The sequence below is a fragment of the Condylura cristata genome, unplaced genomic scaffold (genome assembly GCF_000260355.1).
Source record: "Condylura cristata isolate star-nosed mole 26May11 unplaced genomic scaffold, ConCri1.0 scaffold00011, whole genome shotgun sequence".
NCBI lineage: Eukaryota > Metazoa > Chordata > Mammalia > Eulipotyphla > Talpidae > Condylura > Condylura cristata.
In genome coordinates this window covers 56590764-56612274 of record NW_004567112.1, presented here as the reverse complement: position 1 = coordinate 56612274, position 21511 = coordinate 56590764, and the positions used below count along the sequence as shown (strand labels likewise).

At 43.2% G+C, this 21511-nt stretch overlaps 1 protein-coding gene across 3 annotated transcripts in view; it reads left to right on the top strand.

Annotated features, from left to right (window-relative positions):
• The window catches only part of CABIN1 (calcineurin binding protein 1), a 181089-nt gene that overhangs the window by 110632 nt on the left and 48946 nt on the right, over positions 1–21511 (top strand). For all 3 annotated transcript variants that reach the window (XM_012723676.1, XM_012723677.1, XM_012723675.1), the window contains one exon: positions 4937–5268. In XM_012723676.1, coding sequence (XP_012579130.1) covers positions 4937–5268 — 332 coding nt within the window. The remainder of the gene's footprint in view (positions 1–4936; positions 5269–21511) is intronic.

Genomic DNA, 21511 nt, shown 5'->3' with positions numbered 1-21511 from the left:
TGAACAAAATTTCTTTGTTCCATTGTATCTTCTTTGCTCCTTTATCAAAGATTAGGCCCTAAACCTGTGGGTTTATATCTGTGTTTTCTGTTTGAATCCACTGGTCTGTGTGTCTGTTCTTGTTCCAGTACTATGCAGTTTTGATTATTATGGCTTGGTAGTATAGCTTGAAATTTGGGATTGTGATGCCTCCATTCTCTTTCTTTTTAGTCATGAAAGTTTTGGCTATTCGAGGTCTTTTGTGGTTCTATATGAATCTCATCAATATTTGTTCTATTTCTTTGAAGAATGTCATTGAGATTTTTATTGGGATAGCGTTAAATCTGCTATTTCTTTTTCTTGATAAATAGTTATTTTTTAAAAGTCTTAGGATCCTAAAGTCCCAATGTATGTATGTGTTTTTTTTAAGACTTGAGTCATTAGGTATCCAGGAAAAACATCTTTTTTTAAAATCTGGTCAGGGAGATTACTCTGATGTAACCCAGAGTTTTTTCAGCTCTCATGCCCCCCTCTCTCCCTTGTAGAAGTCAACAGAGCTGCAACCTGGACTTGGTGATACATTGAAATAGATTAGGTATCCTTGGCACTGCTCTGAGGCCATAGTTGGCTTACCAGCTGTGGGTTTTGAAAGCTTGCTCACTCTGACCAGGGCATAACAACAGCAACCCAGGCTTATGCCAGGCACTGTTTTAATTCATTTGTTCCTTCCAACCCGCCAGGGATAAAAGTATTAAAAATTTTTCCTCTTCACAGGTGAAGACCCTAAGATCCAGGGAGAAACAGGAATTTGCCTTAGGCCTGTCTCAGAAAATCAGTCTGCAACTTTAACCACTACCCTATATGACTCTCTGAATGGGCTTAGTGGGGCAGGTGGGGTTGTTGAGCATCTGTTGTCTTGGCCCTAGGAAGTTGCTACACATACCCTGAGTGAAAGATTTGAGCTTCTATAGCTTAAATATAGGCATGCCATTGGGGGCAGAGTTCACACATAGGCATGACATGTGGACATGACAATGGGGGCAGAACTTCCCTACTCCACTTGAACTAGGGAAGACCTTTCCCAGTTTTCTTGGATGGCTTTAAGAGATGAGGCCACATTTCCTGTACGTTAAAAACGGTACCCCCATTAGATTCAGTTAAGGAAGTGAAGGGATTTACCTGCCCTTGGACCCATTCAAGAAATGAGAATAGGACTCTTTGTTTTCTCACTATGCAGTGACTATGCTATTCCAAACCAATGTTGACATTCTACAATTGAAATAAATACATTTAGAGAGTTTGAAACGGTAAGGAAAAAGTAACGTATCTGCCCAACACTCTACTACAGCAATTGTAGTTCGTGTACAGTCCCAGAGATAAGGTTATTTTTACTGTTAGACAAATGAGGCCTGTTGTCTTTGCCCTGTCAGTGAACTGCTCTGAGTGTTTTGTGTCATTACAGACTCTCAGCATGCTGGGAGAAGTAGAGGTGAAGGGAAGTGTATGGTAGACTGAGAAAGAGTTGGCTCTGGTCTGATCCAGCCCATGTGGAGCTTGCCAGCCCTCCTCCCTTCTTCTAGCCAGAGCTGATGATTTAAGCAGATCAAGTGCGGGCCAGCCATTGGTAAAAGTAAGGGTTAAACCACAGTCACTGCCATTGTTGGTAGGCATGAAACGAAGCATTTTGCTTTCATGGATATGTCCCTCCCATTTTAGCCTGGCTTTTCCTGGTAACTTCGGTGAAGATCCTGTCAGGAGAGTAGGGCAACAAGAAGTACATTTTGACAGTGCCTGACCCCAGTCAGTGGCTGTGACTGACCTGTACTCCCACTGGCTCCTGAGGAAAGAGAGCCCTGGCCATTAGGGTTCCAGGTCTCCAGCAGTTTTGGTTCCCCTGCAGTGAGCCAGGATGTGGTACTGGGCCAGCAATGGGCTTATGCCCCAGGTATACCCACCCCTTAACTCCAGGCATACCCTCATGGGTAATCCTGCCCCTAGTCCACAGCTGCTTTCACTGTCAGTGTTAGAGGACACAGGTCCCCACAGCCCTACTTCGTGTCGTCTGTTGTCAAGTAGAAGAGCAGGGCATAATGCAGGCCAGGCCTATGCCAGTTATTGGCTGCCAGGGGAAGTATGACAAATCTGACATCTGTGCCCTGCCCAACCCTGACATGCACTACTCCCAAGGTGCCCAACGGGTGAGAGCTGTCCCACTTCCCCAGGACATATCACCCTTTAATTGCCCACCCTGCTCTGTGCCCAAGTGCCTTGAGGAAAGCGGTTTCCCCATCGGTTGCAGTGGTTGCAGTTCACTGAAGCTCACCTTTTCACCTCTGAAGGCTACAACTTTAGAATAAAAGTCTAACATGTGACTAGCAATAATAGGTTTATAATTTTAATAGAAAAGCCATCCATCGTTTCACCAGCTAAACACAAATCTGCCTTTTTTTTTTTTAAGATTTATTTATTTATGCATATAGAACTGGGCTACAGGCCAGAGGTGCAGGGGTGAAAAGGTTTCATCAGAGTCAGAGTGGGGAACAGAACAGGCAGATGTACTGAAATACACTGCTGAGGGGAGCAGCGGGCGGGTTAGAAGAGGTCTGCTGCACTATGTGGGTCACCTCCCTGTCTGGGAATTGAACTCGTGCTGCAGTAGCTACGGTAACTTCATAGTGCTGTGCTTTAACTCGTTGTGCCACCAGGGAGGGCCCCACAAGCTCTTTTATCTCTGTGGGAGCAGCAGAGTTGACAACAAGCTGTGTGGTCCAGGCAGTAGACACTGATCCCTGGGTCCCTGCCAACTGAGCCATAGGGTGGGTATGGAATGAGGATGGTACCTTGTCCAGTAACCTGCAGCAGGGCTGGAGTGGCTCGTGTGGGGGGGTGAGGCAGATGAGACAGTTTCTGGGCTCTCCTTACCTGATGTATGCACAGTGATCATTCCATGTTAATCTCAGTGCCAGCAAGGCCTGAGTGGTGAGAACATGTGCTTTAATTGCTTTCTGTCATTGGGGGAAGCCTTCCCATCTTCACACTGGCACTTAGGTGACAGGGTTAGAATTGAACATTGTAGCTAGGAAGTGTTGAGCAGGCTTGTTGGCATTTCTGACCCTTTTCCCTCCCATTCATGTAACCTGGGAGGTCTGTTCAGCAGTGCCAACAGAGCCTGAGGATGCAGCATGTCACCCATCTCTTCTGGGTCTCTTTAGGTCACCCAGCCCTCTGAGCAACTATGTTTTTAATTCACTGTAGTCTTGCTAGTTTCTTTCTTTTCTTTTCTGTTTATGTGTATTTATATTGGCTTTCTGAACTCTTCTTATTACTTTCTGCAAGGTAAAGGTACCTATATATCTTTGTGTCTGAGCACTTAGTGCCTTTTTTGAATCCCTGGGAAGCCTGTGTCTTCCTCTGACTTCCTCAGCTTGGGACTGGGTCCATCCATTGCTTGCACTGTGTGTGTTCAGAACCACATTTGAAATGTGTCCTTTGAATTGAACACACTAGAAACCTGGCACATCTTTGAGAAAGGCAGTGGCATTACCTGTAAGAGCCCTTGTAAGGATGGCATCCAGTTGCTGTGAGTGTGTGTGTGGCGGGGGGGGACCTAAATGGTTTGCTGAGCTCCCCTGAGAGGAGAGCACCGTGTTGCGATCAAATATGACCTGTCATTTGTTACTCATCTTCAGAGGGTAGAAGGGGTCAGGCCTGCTCTAAACTTTGGGCAGGGCAGGGGGAGACACTCATGTGCATAAAAGCATCCAGATCAGCACCATCAGACAGGCGGGCACATGAAGTGCTCTGTAAATACCACCCTGGGGCAGGAAAGTCTGAAAGAGGAGCTGACACTGAGTGGGAGAGGCAGGGAGAGGAGGAAGGCAGGGAGCATGTCAAGAAAAGGCGTAGCAGAGGCAGACACAAGCGAGATGTTCCCAGTGACTGGTCGCAGGGTGTGAGGCCAGGAGGGAAGCTGGAAGGGATGACAGGACTGGTGGCAGGCTGGGCTTTGTTTTGGCAGTCAAATTAGACACTCAGTGATGCTCAGATTCTTTGCTTAGCAAGAAGCCTGATGGTGGGCAAGCATGATGTGCACCTGATAGCTACATGGTTTTGCTTGGCCTTGGCATGAAGGAAATTTAGGGCCTTTCCCACTGTGCTCTGCCCAAGCAGCCCCGCCTTCTGCTTGGTGCTGCAGCAGGAAAGGGCAGTAAAGAAGTCAGGCCACAGTGGCATACAGGCTTCAGAATTGGTGCCAGGCTGCTTCTCTGACCTCCCCCAGCCAGGCTGTGTCGTAGTCCTAGATGCCCAAAGGGTCACCCTGCCTTTGCCACTTTCCCTCTTCTATCCTTCCACCCCCTCCTTCCTAGGCTAGACAACCTTCTGCCTCCCAGCCTAAGCTCTCCTGAGCTGTATACCCTGGTGGGGCAGACAGACCTGTGCTGAACTCATGTGAGAGTGGGGGCCCATGTGCAAGCTTTTGCTTCACATGCAGTAGCAACAGTCCTTGGGAAGGATGCCAGCTGAGCTGTAAGGTGAAGTGCTGAGTGATGGAGCAGCTGCAGTCCTCTAGTCACACTCTTCAGGTTGTTCTATTCCTTCGTGGTGGTGGCCACACCTGCTTCCCTGTGCATCTACACAAGCCCTGTGCCATCATACAGAGGGAGATTTAGAACCCAGCTTGTAACCCCATTCTGTGCAGTCTTGGGGCCCCTTCTGTTCAGTGCCAGCTGGGATGTCCTGTTTCACAGGAAGAGACTGGGGAGGCCATGGAGGCCTCAGTGAGCAGGGGCACACTCAGCACTGGGCTGCACCCACCTATTCTGTGTCAGCTGAGTCCAGCACCCATCCAGCAAAGATGACACAGCTGTGCCAGTCATCTCACCAAGATGCTTTACTGACGGTGGATTACTGAAGGGACAGCTTTAAAATGTGACTTTCTTTTCCTTCTGAACTGTAGGAAAAACCGAAGAGTCCTTGGAGAGCATGGACAGCATCCGGGCCTCAGAGCAAGGCAGCCAGAAGCCTGCCGCCGATCCCCCAGTCTCTGCTTGTGTCCCTGTCAAGCTCCCAGCATCTGCACTTGCCCTGTGGGATGGGAAGAAGAGAGGGGACCCCACAGGAGAGCCAGCCATCTTCCCCCAGGGACTGCCAGCTGGTGCGGAGGAACAGCGCCAGTTCCTCACTGAGCAGTGCATTGCCTCCTTCCGCCTGTGCCTCAGCCGCTTTCCCCAGCACTACAAGAGCCTCTACCGACTGGCTTTCCTCTACACCTATAGCAAGACTCATCGGGTGAGTGAACTGTGGGCCATGTGGCCTGGAAGAGGGGTTTGATCTTCCCGGAAGCTGCACATGTCTTTGAGGTGCTAGGGAGAAAAAGACAGATTAGAGTGGTTAAAAGTGGTGGACAGCAGTGCATGGGAGGGATAGGAGGAGAGAAATGTAGAAGGGATGTACAGTCCAGAAGTGGTCGGCTCTCCAGGTGAGAAGTAGCAAGGGCTGCAGGTTCCAGCACGGAGTTGAGGTAGAAGTGGATGTGTAGCTGTGCCTGCAATAGCACCACAGACTACGGTACTAGCTGTCGGTGAAGGATGAGGTTGACCATTCCATCAGCTCTCCCCGGTGAGGACCGCTCAGTGACGTGCTCTTTGCTGTTGGGCTCCCTGACTCCTGTCATTCACCTCTCATCCTCACCATCGCCCAGAGCACACATCTTCCAGATCCCCCAGAGCTCCCCATTCTGTTTGCCACAGGCACCATCCCTTCTGGCTAAATCTTGCCATCACCCTGCCTCTCCAGAACTGCTGCCAAAACCATCTTCACAGCCTCTGCTACGTGGGGGCTGGGTGCTGGAGGCCTCCTACAGCTCTTTTTTAGAAAGCAAATGTTGTAGCCTTTCTTAACAGCTGTGCCCCAGGTTTAAGGGCTCCCAGGGGCTTCCCAGCTAGATCTACTCTGTTGACATTTAGCGTTAGCGTCTGTGGAGGGAATGTGGCATGTGTTGCATTCTTTCCTTCCTCACTCACCCCGGAGACTTTAGGGGAAAAGTGCTTACTTATGGTGCCTGCCTCCCTGGAGCTACAGTGGAGAGGCACACAGATTAAAAATCATGCAAATAAGCAAATACTGCAAGTCCCATTGCAGTAAATACTACAGAGAAGATAATGGAGCTCACACAGGGATGGAGGTGCCTCTGTGGTTCCAAGTAGGTGCCAATTTTGCTCAGACCCCAGGATGGCCATGGGTAGAAGAGTGGAAGGCTAGAGCAGACAGAGAGCTTGGGCCCATGGGCCCCTGGACAAGTCACCAAGGTGTAGATGAGAAATGTTACGGACCAGGAAGCAGGGGCACACAGGCTTACTTTTTCAAGTCTCGACATCGACTCTGCATTCGTCTAGGTCCTCTACTCAGTAATGTCTGAATGCAAAATCCTCCCAGAGACCCCTTTGAACTTTTTGATGGCTTCTCTGTAGGATGTTTGAAAAACCGGGAAGGGCAATTGCCCAGAGAGTCAGGCCCTCGTTTGGCACTGCCAGGAACTTATTTGACGGAATTCTGCTTGGGGATAAGGTGTAGGTATGTGCCCTGTTGCACAGTCCCTGTTTGGCACTCTCACATAACTTGGTTGGTTTTCTCAGAGCATAGCAGGTGGAGCTTGGGTGGGAGCAGGTTTGGGTGGGGAGGGCATCTTGTACAGGGCCCGTGCTTCAGGGCGTCTGGCTTTCCTGGCTGCTCATGTCCACTGTTGTGGCTAGTGCTTCTCCCAACCCCAACCCTCACTGCCTGACCTTACCTCTATTGTTCTAGTCCTCTGAACTCAAATAGACTTGGGTTTTAATAAAATTCCCCTCCCTTTGTGACAGTCTGTAGGCACCCTATGATTGATTCCCCCCTGCTTACCTTACCCCTCCCCCCCGACACACACGCGCGTGTGCGCGTCACACACACACACACACACACACACACACACACACACACACACACACACCCTGCCATGCTCCATTGCTGAGCTGGGAACTTTCATCTTCCTTCTTCTGGGGTGATCAGCCCAGCGCAGACATGCTATCTTGTTTCAAGTGGAAGAGGCACTAACAACCACCATCTGGTTGGGTTTAATATGTTCCCCAAAGCAGCTATGCCACCCTGCCAACTGTGTCAGCTCTGACCAGGGCACCAGGCCTCATGTGCTGGTTCCAAACCTCTACACTGATGCAGGTAGTCTTCTCCAAAAGCAGATGCTGAGACAGAATTTGGGGTGCAAGATTCCTATTAAGTTATCAGCCTCTGGAAGAGGAGGGAGAAGATGCAAGTTTGAGTGGAAGGAGAGCTGAACTACAATATAGGCCTCATGGAGCCCCTAGCATCCAGCCTCTACTTCCTCGTTCAATGACTTTTAATCTGATACACATAAAGGGCCCCACACAGTGACAGGCAGAGGCTGCTGTTCACAGCCTTCTCTCTCTGGGCTGGGTGAGTTTTATAAAGTGGAAAACAGTATGTCAAAATTAAAGAAAAACTGAAGAGGGGATGCCCACAGGTCTGCTATCCTAAAACAAAATCTGTTTTGTGTATGTATTTCTTCCCAGCTGTATTCATGCACACCATTGACTATCACTTTGCTGAGCACCAATTTGAATGGAAGATTGTTAAAACCTTTCTCCTTGATTTAAGGACCTGATTTAAGGCTGACCCTGTGTGAGATGTGCTGCTGTCTTAGAACTGGGCAGAACCTGGGCTCTGGGTGTCAGCTTTCCAAAGATCGGGGATAGTGCTCTCGATGACTAATGTGGAACTGTTAACTGACAGACATCCACTGATTTCCAAACACAACTGTTTGGTAACAAACACTTCTTGCCGTGTTTATTTAAAAGTAGCACATTTCTTCATAAAATCTGTCTGTAGGCCTAGTGCAGATATTTTCTTTTTTTTTTTTTAAGATTTATTTATTTATGCATACAGAACTGGGGTATAGTCCTCAGGTGCAGGAGCAGTGAGAGGATTCACCAGAGACAGAGTGGGGAGCAGAACAGGCAGATTGACGAAGTACACTGCTGAGGGGAGCAGCGGGCGGGTCAGGAGAGGTTTGACCATGTGGACCACCTCTCTGGTAGGGGATTAAACTCAGCTGAGGTGGCTGTGGGGAGACTCATGGTGCTGCACCTTAACCCATTGTGTCACCAGGGAGGGCCCTGGTGATGTTTTCTTTTGCTGCCTCATAGCTGACCCAATGGCTGGCCAGAACATCAGTCTCCAGTGAGGCCCTAGAGACTGTTTAGTTCTAGATCTCTTGGGACTTTTCAGAAGTGTCTTCAGTTGAAGCTCTGCTCTATTTAGAGCCCTTCAGGTCTCTGTGAAGGAACTACCATCAGGTCACAGGTTGCTACTTGCTTAGTAGCTACTGGCAGCAGGAATATGGGCAAAAGCAGAGGAAATGTGTGCCTAACCTGGGTTCAGATCCTGGCTTTGCATGGGAACTCTTCGAGCTCCAGGCTCTTTTCTTATGATGCTCTCAAAGGATTATTGTGGCAACAAGTTGAGGTGTGGGGTGTCTGTAGCTTTATGTACCAGCCCTTAGTCAACAATCCTCGTCTCCCCTCTTCACCTTCAATCAAGTCTCTAACCAGGATTGAGGGCCACATCTTGGTGGTAGTGTCTCCCATGGCTCCTAGTCCCTCTACCAGTCCTTCTGAGGTTTATTCTACCCTGAACGACCCTTAACACCTATCTAAGCCCACCCTATTGCCCATGGTTGGCTTTGCTACAGACAAGCTGGCCCCTAAGACCTCCAACGTAGGCCTTTACTGATCCCACTGAGAGCCAGAGGCACCTGAGCAAACAGGTTCCCTAATACTCTCTGCATCTGGGTTAGGGAAGATCACTTATGCCAGTGGCCATAAGAACCCTATGTCAAGCTCCTAAATCACTTATAATCTCTGAGATCATGGTCTTCACCAGGATTTTGAGCCCTGCACAATACTAGTTTGTGCTCATTAATACCAAATTCCTTGAGCCCCTGTGGACAGCACACAGGAAAGACCACAAGTTGTTGAGTCAACTTTTCTCATGGGGATTCTAGCCTCCATTGATAGTGTCCAGGAACAAGACCAAGACAAAGGTGCTCTCCTGCCCTGACTTACCTTCCACTCAGTTGAAGAACTGAGCTCCTCATCTTCTCCTTTGAAGAGTTTAGAGTAAAACCATCCCTGGAGCCAGGTAGTCTTACAAATGAATAAACTTGGAGGACTCAACTTCCCAATTTCAAAATTTACTGCAAATCTACAGTAATTAAAGTAGTGTGGAATATTACTAGCCCTTAAAACAGATGGCAATTCTGACAGTGCTGCAACAGGATGAACCTTGAGGATATTATGCTAAAAATAAGCCTGTCACCAAAAGACAAAAACTATGATTCCACATATGTGAGATACATAAAGTACTCAAAATCATAGTCAAAGAAAGTAGAATGGTGATTGTCAGGGATACTGGGGGCAATGGGAAATAAGAAGTAGTTGTTTAACAGGTATAGAATTTCAGTTTTACAAAATGAAAAGTTCTAGAGATCTTTTACACAATGCTTTGAATATACTTGAACACAACTGAGCCGTACACTTAAGAATGGTTAAGATGGTAACTGTAATGTGTTTCTTACCACAGTAAAAATGAAAAATAATATAGTACTGGTCTAAGAATAAGTACATAGATCAGTGGAATAGAATAGGGAGTCCTGCAGTAAAGACATACATCTGTGATTCATTATTTCTTGACAAACTTTGATATAGGAAAAGTCTTTTCAACAGTTGACACTGGGATATTAGGATAGCCACATGCAAAATTATAAGGTTGAGCTTCTTTGTTACCCAGCAATGGATTTGCTGTCCAGTGAACATAAACCAATACTATGACACTGACTTTATTGCAAGATTGACTCACAAGAAAGTCAGAGGAAAACCTCAAAGTTGCCTCTTGGCTTGAAGCAAGCAGGGCCTCTTATGGGAAGCAGAGGTAGAAAGAAAAAAATTAGGAATGAGGGCACCATGAGATTCAGTAGTTTTATGGGTTAGACATAAAGTATTGAGATGCTTCTTCAAGTAACTGAATTCTTGGAATTCCTGTTGATGGACTCCTATCACTTCCAAATGCAGCCCAAGTAGCTATCATCCTATACCCCACCCCATTTCCTTTGGTTCTGCTGATGGTCAGTTTGTTCTGGCCAGTTTAGGGCCCAGCTCAAGGTTAGTCACTTCTACACATGTTCAGATTTGTAAGTGAGTGTTAAGCTGTACTGCGACTGTGAAAATTACACTTAAAAGAGAAGTTAGATTTTTTTCTTTGGCCTAAGGATTTGCAGGCAAAGTGACCTCCATTTCATCTGCCTCATACCCTGTACAAAAATGAACTCAAAATGGATCAAAGATCTAAATTTCAGAGCTACAACTGTAAAAGCCTTAGATAAAAGCATCGGTGTAAATCTTCATGACCTTGGGATTAGGACTGTTTTTTTGACATGACACGAAAAGCATAGGTGACCAAAATACAAACTGGATACCACCAAACTTTTAAACTTCTGTCCTTGAAAGGACACTTTTGGAGTTGCTTAGTCTCAGCTCAAGGTATACTCTTCCAAATTTTGTCCCCTCTGGTCCTGTTTCAAGAGAAACAGACCCATCTCCTCTTCAGTCCCTCTTCTCCCGAGCTTACCAAGAAGCCCTGGTTCACCGGCCTCCTCCTGCTCCACTAACCAGCAACAACCCTGTCTGGCTGGCTGCTGCGCTCACCACTGAGCCCTGTATAGAAGGGACTGGTGTGTTGGCCTTGCTTCTGTTAAACTTCCCAACCTTTTCCAACATCTGACACATAGCACTTTCAGTAAACATTTCGTGGCTCATCCTGACACAGTCATTTGCTGTTGTGTGGCTTTAGTGAGAAGCTGGGCTTCCACCTGCCTGACCAGGTGAAGGACCTATGTCAGAATGCTTATCTCCTCCATCTGGAAAGTAAGCCCAACTCTGCCCAGACTGCTTATAAATTGTCCTTTTCTTAAGGCTCTTGGGATTAGCTGGTTGCATGAAACCATCTGTGTCCTGCCAGGCCTCTGCCTGGTAATCCTGCACTCATTCTCTAAACAGCAGATAGAGTACTTCACACTCTTAAGCTACATAGCAGCTGCCTCCTGACAACCTTAGAGTGTGGCCCAACCTTAATTAAAATAATGGTCCATGACCCCTCCCCACGTAGCCAAATGATTATGAGCCCTGCTGCATTTCTTCCCCTCTCTTTGTGTAGCTAGTCATGTAGGTGCAGCCTTGTGGAGGATTCTTGTCTCAGAGTACACATGCTGGCTGTGCTCTCTACCTCTCTAAGCACTTAAAGATCAGTTGAGGGGACTCTCGTGGACATAATGGTGGGCAGAGCTGGGAGCGCCGAAAGGAGAGGTGCAGTGTTCCTGGAGCAGACTGCCTATTAGAGCTTTTGACCTTCAGTGAACAACTGTTGGCAATCCTAGGAGGAGGGTACTTGGGATAAATGTTTTGATCTCATTTACCCTCCATCCTTATTGCTTAGAAATACCTAGCAGCAAGTATTGGGAAATGACAGAGAGTAAAGACTGAATGTACCTCCTCCATATATTTATAATTAAATTATATGTAAACAAAGATAGTGGCCCTGTCCCTGAAGGACAATCAGGTGACCGCTGTATGCACAAAAAGGGCCTATGGGCAGAGGGTAGGAAAAACTAAAATGTAGTTGTGTTTGGAGCATTACTAGGGCAGCACATTCGAGAAAAAGGGGGCGCTGGGATACGGAACATCTGTCATTATTGACTTAACTTCTCATGTGTACATAGGATACTTCAGAATCCAGGGATTATGCTGTGATTATGGGGTACACATAGTTCCTAGGACAGAGAATCTCAACCTCAAGAGAATTACAGGAGTAAAGGAGCAGAGTTTCTCCAGAGCACTGCAGTAGTAGAGCAACACCTGCAAAGGCAGACACCCAACTGCCAGACAACAGTCAGGTATCCAGAGCTGTAGAATGAAGCAACCCACTCTCCTAAATAGGGGAGCTTGAGAACAAGGACAGCCTTGGCAAATGACAGTGTGTGATCTGTTTAAGTTGGTACTTGTAGGCTTGAGTTTGGGGCTCCTAACTTGAATAACTGGAGCCTGAACCAATGGGGAAAACTAGATTGGCTAACCTGTTAGCAGGGGTGACCCCTGATGCCCACCAGGAGTATCTGGGAACCTCACCCCTTGGGATCAGAAGACTGGAAGCCATGCACCTAGGTGGGAGAGGAGGGAAAACCCCTGTGCTCAAGCCCTGCAGGCAGTGGTGATCCCTGGCACCCATCAGAAGCACCTGGTCGCCCTCCCTATTGGCCCAGCTGTCCAGTAGTCACATGCCCAACCAGAGTGATCCAGGCACAAGGAAGATACATCCATGCCCCCATTAAGAGTGCCCAAAAGTCATGCTTGCCAGCACACATGGCATATGGCCCAACGCATAGATCAAATCAGAAGGCAAACAATGGGAAGAAAGAAAACTGTAAATGTTTGAGCAAGCCATACTGGGAACAATACACCGCAAAAAAGAACATCAGCTTCCAGAGCCTAATGACACTGACATGGAAGAATTTCTCAATCTGACAGAGAAAGAATTCAAAATTGCCTCAATTAAAAAACTAAAAGAAACAGAAAAAGAATAGAATGCTATGAGAAACACATGAACGAACTGAAAATGAGAATGGCTCTTTAAGAAAATAAAGGACCTGCAGGATGTTAAAAGCTCAAGGGAGGAATTGAAATATTCTGGAAAAAGCCATAAAAGTAGAATAGATGAAATGGAAGAATGATCAGTATGCTCAAAAATATAAATATAAAAAGAACAGAAAAGAGCGATACAAAGAAAAAAAAATGAAGAAACACTTCAAGATGTAGCCAACACCATGAGGAAAGGAAATATAAATGTCATAGGGATCCCAGAAGAAGAGAGAGAACTGAAAATCTATTCAAGGAAATAATTGAAGAGAATTTCCCCAATTTGAAAAAAGACATCAGGGAGCAAAGAGGATACCAAACTACCATAATGAAAGCAAAGCTACAGCAAGATACATAATAGTTAAGCTACCAAGTGTTCGAGACAAAGAAAAAATAGTGACGCTGACTAGGTGGAAGAAACAGATAACCTATAAAGGGAAACCAATTAGGCTAATTAACAGATTTCTCTGAAGAAACACTATAAGCAAGAAGAGAATAGAACAATATTTTCAAAAATTCTCCACAAGATACAATATGCCAACCAAGAACACTTCATCCTACAAAGCTGTCCATCCTTTACGAAGGAAAAATGAGGACTTTCTCAGATGAACAAAATCTTCAGAAATTTGCTTCTATTAACCCTCCTCTCCAAGAAATATTACAAGAAGTCTTAAAATCTAAACCAACAGGCCCTCCCTGGTGGCGCAGCGGGTTAAAGCACTGCACTGAGAAGCTAAAGCCGCTTCCGCATGAGTTCGATTCCCTGCCTGGGAGGAGACCACATGGCGTGGCAGACCTCTCCTGACCCGCCCACCGCTCCCCTCAGCAGTGTACTTCATAGATCTGCCTGTTCTGCTCCCCATTCTGTCTCTGGTGAAGCCTCACACCGCCCCTGAGCCTCTGGCCTGTACCCCAGTTCTGTATGTACAAATAAATAAATCTTTAAAAAAAAAAAAAAATCTAAACCAACAGAAGAATGAACAGGGAGAACTGAACAATGTACCTAATAGAACATGAAACAGTAAACAAAATGGCAAGTACAGACATCTGTGTATCAATAATCACCCTAAATGCAAGTGGACTAAGCTCACCAATAAAAAGACAGACAGTAGAAAGCTGGATAAAAAAACAGAGTCCAACCTTGTGCTGTCTCCAGGAAACATATCTAAAGATCGAAAATAAAGAGTTGGAAAACAATTCTACAAGCAAATGTCACCCCAAAGAAGGAAGGGATAGCCATAGTAGTTATATCAGATAAAGTAGACTTCAAACTAAATGACAAGAGACATAGATGGTTATACGTATGTTCATACAACAAGGGAGACATAGCACTTATTAACATATACACACCAAAATACATTAGACAATTACTATCACTCTGGAAACAGACATTAGAGCAAATACATGTGGTAGGAGACTTCAATACTACTTTCATCAAAAGACAGGTCAACAAGACAAAAAATAAGCAAGGACACAATAGCCCTAAATAAAGATCTAGACTACATAGGCCTAACAGACATCTGTAGGACATTGCATCTGAAATTAAAAAAAAAAAATTTTTTTCTTAAGTGCACATGGATTAGTCTCCAGGATAGACCACAGGCCACAAAACAAACAACAAATACATCAGTACTGAAATCATACCCACTACCTTCTCTGACCATAAAGGCATCAAATTAGAAATCAACTATGAAAAGAAAGCAAGGAACCCCTTTAATACATGGGAAATGAAGAATATGCTACTGAAAGAATTGGATTAATGTGACTAACCTGTATCTCAATTCAAAAGACCCCCCACTCTGCAACTGGTGGTAGTATTATACAAAAGTACTGCCTTACCCACTCCAACCCTCTAATCCCGGGTCAAAGCTGAGATAACAACTTTATAAGGTAGCTGCTGCTATTAGCCAGAATTTAATAGACATGAGTCCCAGTAATAGAGTCAAGCTTCCTAGAATGAAATTCTATACTTGAATGGTGAAAGGAACAAACCTCAACTTTAACTCTGTTCTAATCATAGCCCCATTTGGTGCTACAACTACTGAGAGAGATTACAGGGGAGGCAATCTCCTGTAGAAGGCACGTGTAGTTCTTGAGAAACATACCCCCTTCACCTGTAATCCAAACTGTGTCAGTAGCTTGTCACTAATGAGAAAGAGCAGCTCTCCTCTTTCTGTGCCTACTGGTGTTCTTGGGGGAAAGGGGAGGCAGGGGGAAGCAAGCTACTGGTCATAGAATGCACATACCAGCACATAGATTAATACTAACCCAAGATCATTGAGGAATTGACCTAGGGAAAGGGGTCATTGTATGTCCCTAGCCACCCAGCTGAGGTATATACGGAACTTCGGCGGTTTGAACTGTAGGTACTCTAGCAGAAACTCCTGTAGCCCTGGGTCCTTTCTCCCCACTACCAGTACCAGAGCTCTGGTCATACAACAGGTGCAGAAGCATTGGTCTATGGAGCAACACAACCCCAAGGTTTCTGGGTAAATGATCTGGGATTATATCCTGTAGCCTATAAATGTGATATAAGTCCAACCCATCAAGAAAAAGGGAAAAGCTCTCTCTACCCCTAAAACTAAAAATGAAGTGATAGTGTCACTTGCACAAATGATTTAGAAATCTGGAATCCAGCAGAACTGTGTAACATGCTGATGAGTAGTTTAGGGTAACAACCATAACGATGCTTGTGAATATGAAACAGCAAAAACAGGATACAAGGATAGAGAAAGCAAGAAACTATTGTAAATGGAAATAATAGATTTTAAGAATAGCTTACTTGTAGTAAGTCTTTGATAGCAGTCAAACACAAACAGCTGATAGAATCAGCAAGCTTAGATGCATGATAGTGGGGAAAATACATAGACCAGCAAAGAGAAAAAAGATAAACTGTGTATGAGCTCTTTGGTACTTTTTAAAAAAGATTTAATTTATTTATGCATACAGAACTGGGGTACAGGCCAGAGATGCAGGGGTGGTGAGAGGATTCACCAGCGACAGAATGGGGAGCAGAACAGGCAGATCAAAGAAGTACACTGCTAAGGGGAGCAGCAGTCGAGGCAGGAGAGGTCTTCTGTGCCATGTGGATCACCTCTGGGGCCAGGGTTCAAACTCGCACTGAAGTGGCTGTGGTTAGCTTGCAGTGCTGTGCAGTAACCCAGTGTGTCACCAGGGAGGGCCCTCTTTGTTACAATTTAAAGAGGAAAAGTGTCTGTATCACAGAACCCCAGAAGATGAGCAAAAGGCACAAAAATTTATTTAAAGAATTAGCAAAATTCCCCCTCATCTGAAAAAAGAACCAAGTATCCTGATCCAAGAGGTCCAAAGAGTCCCAATTAAAATAAATGCTGACAAATACTCCCCCAGAGATAAACTGTTAAAAACTAGTGACAAGAAAATACTAGAAGCACCCAAAGAAGAGTTACATACAGGGGAACAGACAATTAGATTGTCAGTAGTTTTCTTGATAGACATGGCAGGAACTATATAAAGCCTTCAAAAGGATTTCTAACCTAGAATTACTTGAGCCAGCCAGACTATCATTCAAGAAGAAGGCATAAGGGACTTTACAGAGAAACATAAATTAAATGTATACATCACCACCAACCTGTCCTTGAAGGAAATCGGATAGTATAGGGATTAGTATAAAATCACAACAGCCATCTTGAAGACATAAAATATGCAACGTGGAAGAGGAAAAGAGTAAAAATGTAAACCATTACAAGGCACAATGAAACCAAACCATTCAATAGGTAACAAATATAAACCATCACATATCTATTTGAGTGTAACATCAAAACAAAGACCTAGTGTCATATAACATAATGGGTAAGGAAACTTATAACAGAAGGTATCAAAAAAATGAAAAGACAAACTATAAAACACCAAAAAATTAGCAAAATAGCAATAAATACACATGCTTCTAATCACCTCAAATGTATACTGCTTAAATTCATCAGTTAATAGGTAAGTGTGACTGAATGGATTATAAAATAAGGCCAAGCTTTGTTGTGTTCAGGAAACCCATTTTCTGAAGATAATTACAGGCTTAAAGTCAAAGTCTGAAAGATAATCCTATAAGGAAATGGTAATCAAGAAAAGGCAGGAACATAAATGTATTTATATCAGATAAAGTTGATTTCCAGTTTAAAAGCAATAAAAAACAGATGTTAAATAATGATTAAGAGCCTAATACAACAAAAGATACAATATTTATAAATACATATGCGCAAAATGATGACACTTAAAGATATATAAACAATTACTAATAGACTTGGAGAAATTGACAGTAACAATAATATTAGGGGAATTTAATAATTACAAATGTGAACAAATGAACAAGACAGAGACTAAGAAAGAAACAATAGCCTTAAATGATAACTAGATTAGAGGGATTTAACAGACATCTCCATAACACTATATCCCCAAACAGCAGCATATACATTTTTTCCAAGTATGCATGGAAAATTCTCAAGAATAACTCACACAAAAGTTAGTTGTTAATAAATCAGTGAAAGTTGTACCATTTCTGATCATAATACTATAAAATTAGATGTCAGCTACAAAAATGAAAACTGCAATAGGGCCCTCCCTTGTGGCGCAGTAGGTTAAAGCACAGCACCATGCAGCTATCACAACTCCTGCAACACACGTTTGATCCCAGCCACGGTAGGTGACCCACATGGTGTGACAGACCTCTCCTGACCTTCCCACTGCTCCCCTCAGCAGTGTATTTCATACAATCTGCCTGTTCTGCTCCCCACTCTGTCTCTGGTGAGTCCTCTCACCCCACACACACCTCTGCCTGTACCCCACCTTTGTATGTATAAATAAATCTTTTTTTAAAATGGAATAAACTTGAATCAGTGGAGATTAAACAAAATGCTGCTTAATAACTACTGGGTTAAAAAAAAGAAAGTAGAAGCATAAATTAAAAAATATCTGGCAGCTAGTGAAATGAAGACACAAGCTGTTAGAATGTGTGGGATGCAACAAAAGTGGTATAAACAGGGAATTAATTGTAATACAGACTTGTATTAAGAAGAAAAAAATACCCAGGTAAACTACTTGTTTGCACTGAACTTGAAAAAGAACAAGCAAAACCAAAGTTAGTAGAAAAAAATGGGAGCCCTCCCTGGTGGTACAGCAGGTTGAAGCATAGCACGATGAAGCTACCCACAGCCACTGTAGAATGAGTTCAGTCCCCAGCCAGGGAGGTGACCCACATGATGCAGCAGACTTCTCCTGTCTCTCTTGCTGCTTCCCTCAGTAGTGTACTTCATCAGTCTGCCTATACTGCTCCTCACTCTGTTTCTGGTGAATCCTTTCACTCCCTGCACATCTGGCCTGTACCCCAGTTCTGAATGTATAAATAAATCTTTATTTAAAAATTTTTTAAAGGAAAAAAATATAAAAATTAGAGGAAAAAAAAACAAGAAATAGAAATTAGAAAGACTATGCAAACAATCAACAAAACTAAGAGTTACTTTGAGAAGATAAAATTTTAAAAATCTAGTTAGACTAAGAAAGAAAAGAAAAAACTAACAAAATTAACTTGGCAGAGGAGATATCACTAGAACTAAAAATACAATATAAAAATACAGTGAGTCATTTGAGATTTCTGTGAACAATTATATGCCAACAAATTTAATATTTCTAAAGAAACGGGTAAATTTTTAGAACAATACAATTTACCAGCATGGAACCACAGAGAAACAGAAAACTTGGAAAGCTGGAGCATGATTATGAAGATCCAAACAGTAATCAGTAACCTCCCCCCAACCCCCAGGCAAAAGACCAGTATTGGATGGGTTTTTGAAGTAAGTTTTCTCAAAACTTTGAAGAACTTATGCTGATTTTACTCAAATTATTCCCAGAAAATCCAAGAGTAGGGAATGCTTCCTAATACATTTTATGATGGCAACATTATCCTAAACCAAAACAAGGAAATTACAGAAAAACTACAGACCAGTCTCTGATAAATACAGATGTGCAGATTCCTACCAAAATACTAGCCAATCAAATTTATGATACATGGCAAGGATCATGCATCTTGCCAAAGTGATATTTATCCAGAGATAAAAGGATGGTTTAATATATGTTAATTGATCAATGTAATGCATTACATCAGCAAACAAAATGATAAACACATAATAGTATCAGTAGATGCAGAAGAGGCATATGACAAGATGTATTACCCACTTATGATGAACATTTTTTAACAAGAAGGGAACAAAAGCAACACAATAAAGCCGTATATCGCAAATCCATAGCTAATATACTTTTTTCTTTTTTAAACTTTTTTACATCATTCTTCATTTTGTGCATTTTTCATCTCAGTTGTAATCCCCATGCTTCCCACCACCAATTCACCCGTGTGCCATCACCACAGTCCAGTGCACTCTTCCCACCTCAGTTCTGATCCTATTCCCCCTTCCACCCCCATAAAATGTCTCTGGTTTATAGTTATTTTGTTATTCATTGCTTTCATTTTTACTCTATTACATTTTTTTTCCCTTCCCCCTAAGTCCTTATGCTTCTGCTATGAGCAAAACCATTCAGTATTTTCTTTTTCTTTCTGGCTTATTTCACTAATCATGGGTATGCAGGTGTCCTTTTGAATCAATATTTTTGTGTCCTGTGGGTAGATACCTAGGAGTGGAATTGCTGGGTCATATGGAACCTCCATTTTATCCTTTTGAGAAATCGCCAAACAGCTTTCCATAGTGGTGTATCAGCCTGCATTCCCACTAGCAGTGCAGGAGAGTTCCTTTTTCTCCACATCCTCGCCAGCATTTGTTGTTGCTAGTTGTTTTAAGATGTGCCATTCTCACTGGTGTGAAGTGGTATCTCATTGTGGTTTTAATTTGCATTTAATTTAATTTCCCTTATTACAAGTGATGTTGAACATTTTTTCATATGCCTGCTAGCCATCTGCATTTCTTCTTCAAAGAAGTGTCTGTAGCTCTTCTGCTCATTTTTTGATGGGGTTCTTCACTTTATTTTTGTTGAGTTTAATCAGCTCTTTGTGTATCTTTGTGATCAGTACTTTGTCATTAATATGTTTGCTAAGATTTTCTCCCAGTCAGTGGGTGTCTGTTTTGTGTAGTGTTTCTCTTGCTGTACAGAAGCTCTTTAAACTTGATGTAGTCCCATCTGTTTATCCTTTCCTTCACTCTCCTTGCTTTGGGTGATATCTCTTTAAAGATATTATTGAGGAATATGTCATGCAGAGTTTTGCCTACCTTTTCTTCTAGATATTTTATGGTTTCAGGTCTTGTGTCTAGTTCTTTAATCCATTTTGAGTTGGTTTTTGTGCATGGTATGAGGTGGTAGTCTAGCTTTCATGTTTAAATGTACTTTAAAGATAAAAAATTTAAAGTGTCTTTCCCTTAAGATCAGGAAAAAGTCAAGAATGATTACTGCCACCATTTCTGTTTAACTTAGTATTACAAGTTTTATCTAGAGAAATAATAATAAAGGAAAGGGGTGCAGTTTGGACAATAAAGAATGAAATCATCATTATTTGCAGACTATATATATAAAGCCATAAAAACTCCACCATAGTAGTAAAGCCATGAGAAACAACAAATGTTACAAAATTAACATACTATATTTATATATAAAAAATATATATATGATATTTTTTAAAGATTTATTTATGCATACAGAACTGGGGTATAGGCCAGAAGTGCATTGGGGTAAGAGGATTACCAGAGACAGAGTATGGAGCAGAACAGGCAAAAACAATTCTGAGGGGGGAAAAAAATGTAGGAATCACATTACCAAGTTTTATTTTATTTATTTTAAAGATTTATTTGTTTATACATAGAGAACTGGAGTATAGGCCAGAGGTACAGAGGCAATGAGAGGATTCACCACAGAGTGGAGAGCAGAACAGCTAGATTGACTGAAATACACTCCTGAGGGGGGCAGCGAGCTGGGCAGGAGATGTCTACTGTGCCATGTGGGTCACCCCCCTGCTGAGGATTAAACTCATGCTGCAGTCACCGCAGTAGCTTCATGGTGTTATGCTTTAAAACTGTATTATAAAGCAACAGTAACTAAAATAATATGGGAGGCAGAAGAACCAGCGGAACAGGGTGAAAGCCCAGAAATAAATCCAGACATATATCAAGATCTAATTTATGACAAAAAGCCATCACCTTACAATTAAGAAAGGAGAGTCTCTCTCTCTCTCTTTTTTTTAATAGCTTAGGAATGCCCATGCTGGAGAAATTAACAATAAAAAACAACAGGCCAAGGAAATTTATGGCAGCAGGTATGTGTACCTAGACTCATCAGGTTTGTGTGTGTGTGTGTCTTTTTTTTTTTTTATAATTTTTTTTTTTTTTTTTTACATCATTTTGTGCCTTTTTCCATCTCAGTTGTAATCCCCTGGGTATGCCATCATCATAGTCCAGTGCACTTCCTCCCCGAACCCCATTTTTGATCACATTCCCCACTCCACCCCCGTAAATGTCTCTGGTATATAGTCATTCCCCACTCCACCCCCGTAAATGTCTCTGGTATATAGTTGTCCATTATTATTATTATTTTCTCATCTAGTCCTTTGTACTCCTGCTATGAGTGAAACAAACCATCCGGTATTTTTCCTTTTCTTGCTTATGTCACTAAGCATGATCTTTTCCAGCTCCATACATGTTGCTACAAAAGGTATGTGCTTATTTTTTTTTTGGTTGCTGAGTAATATTCCATTGTGTGTATGTACCACATCCAGTCATCTACTTTTGGGCATTTGGGTTGTTTCCGTG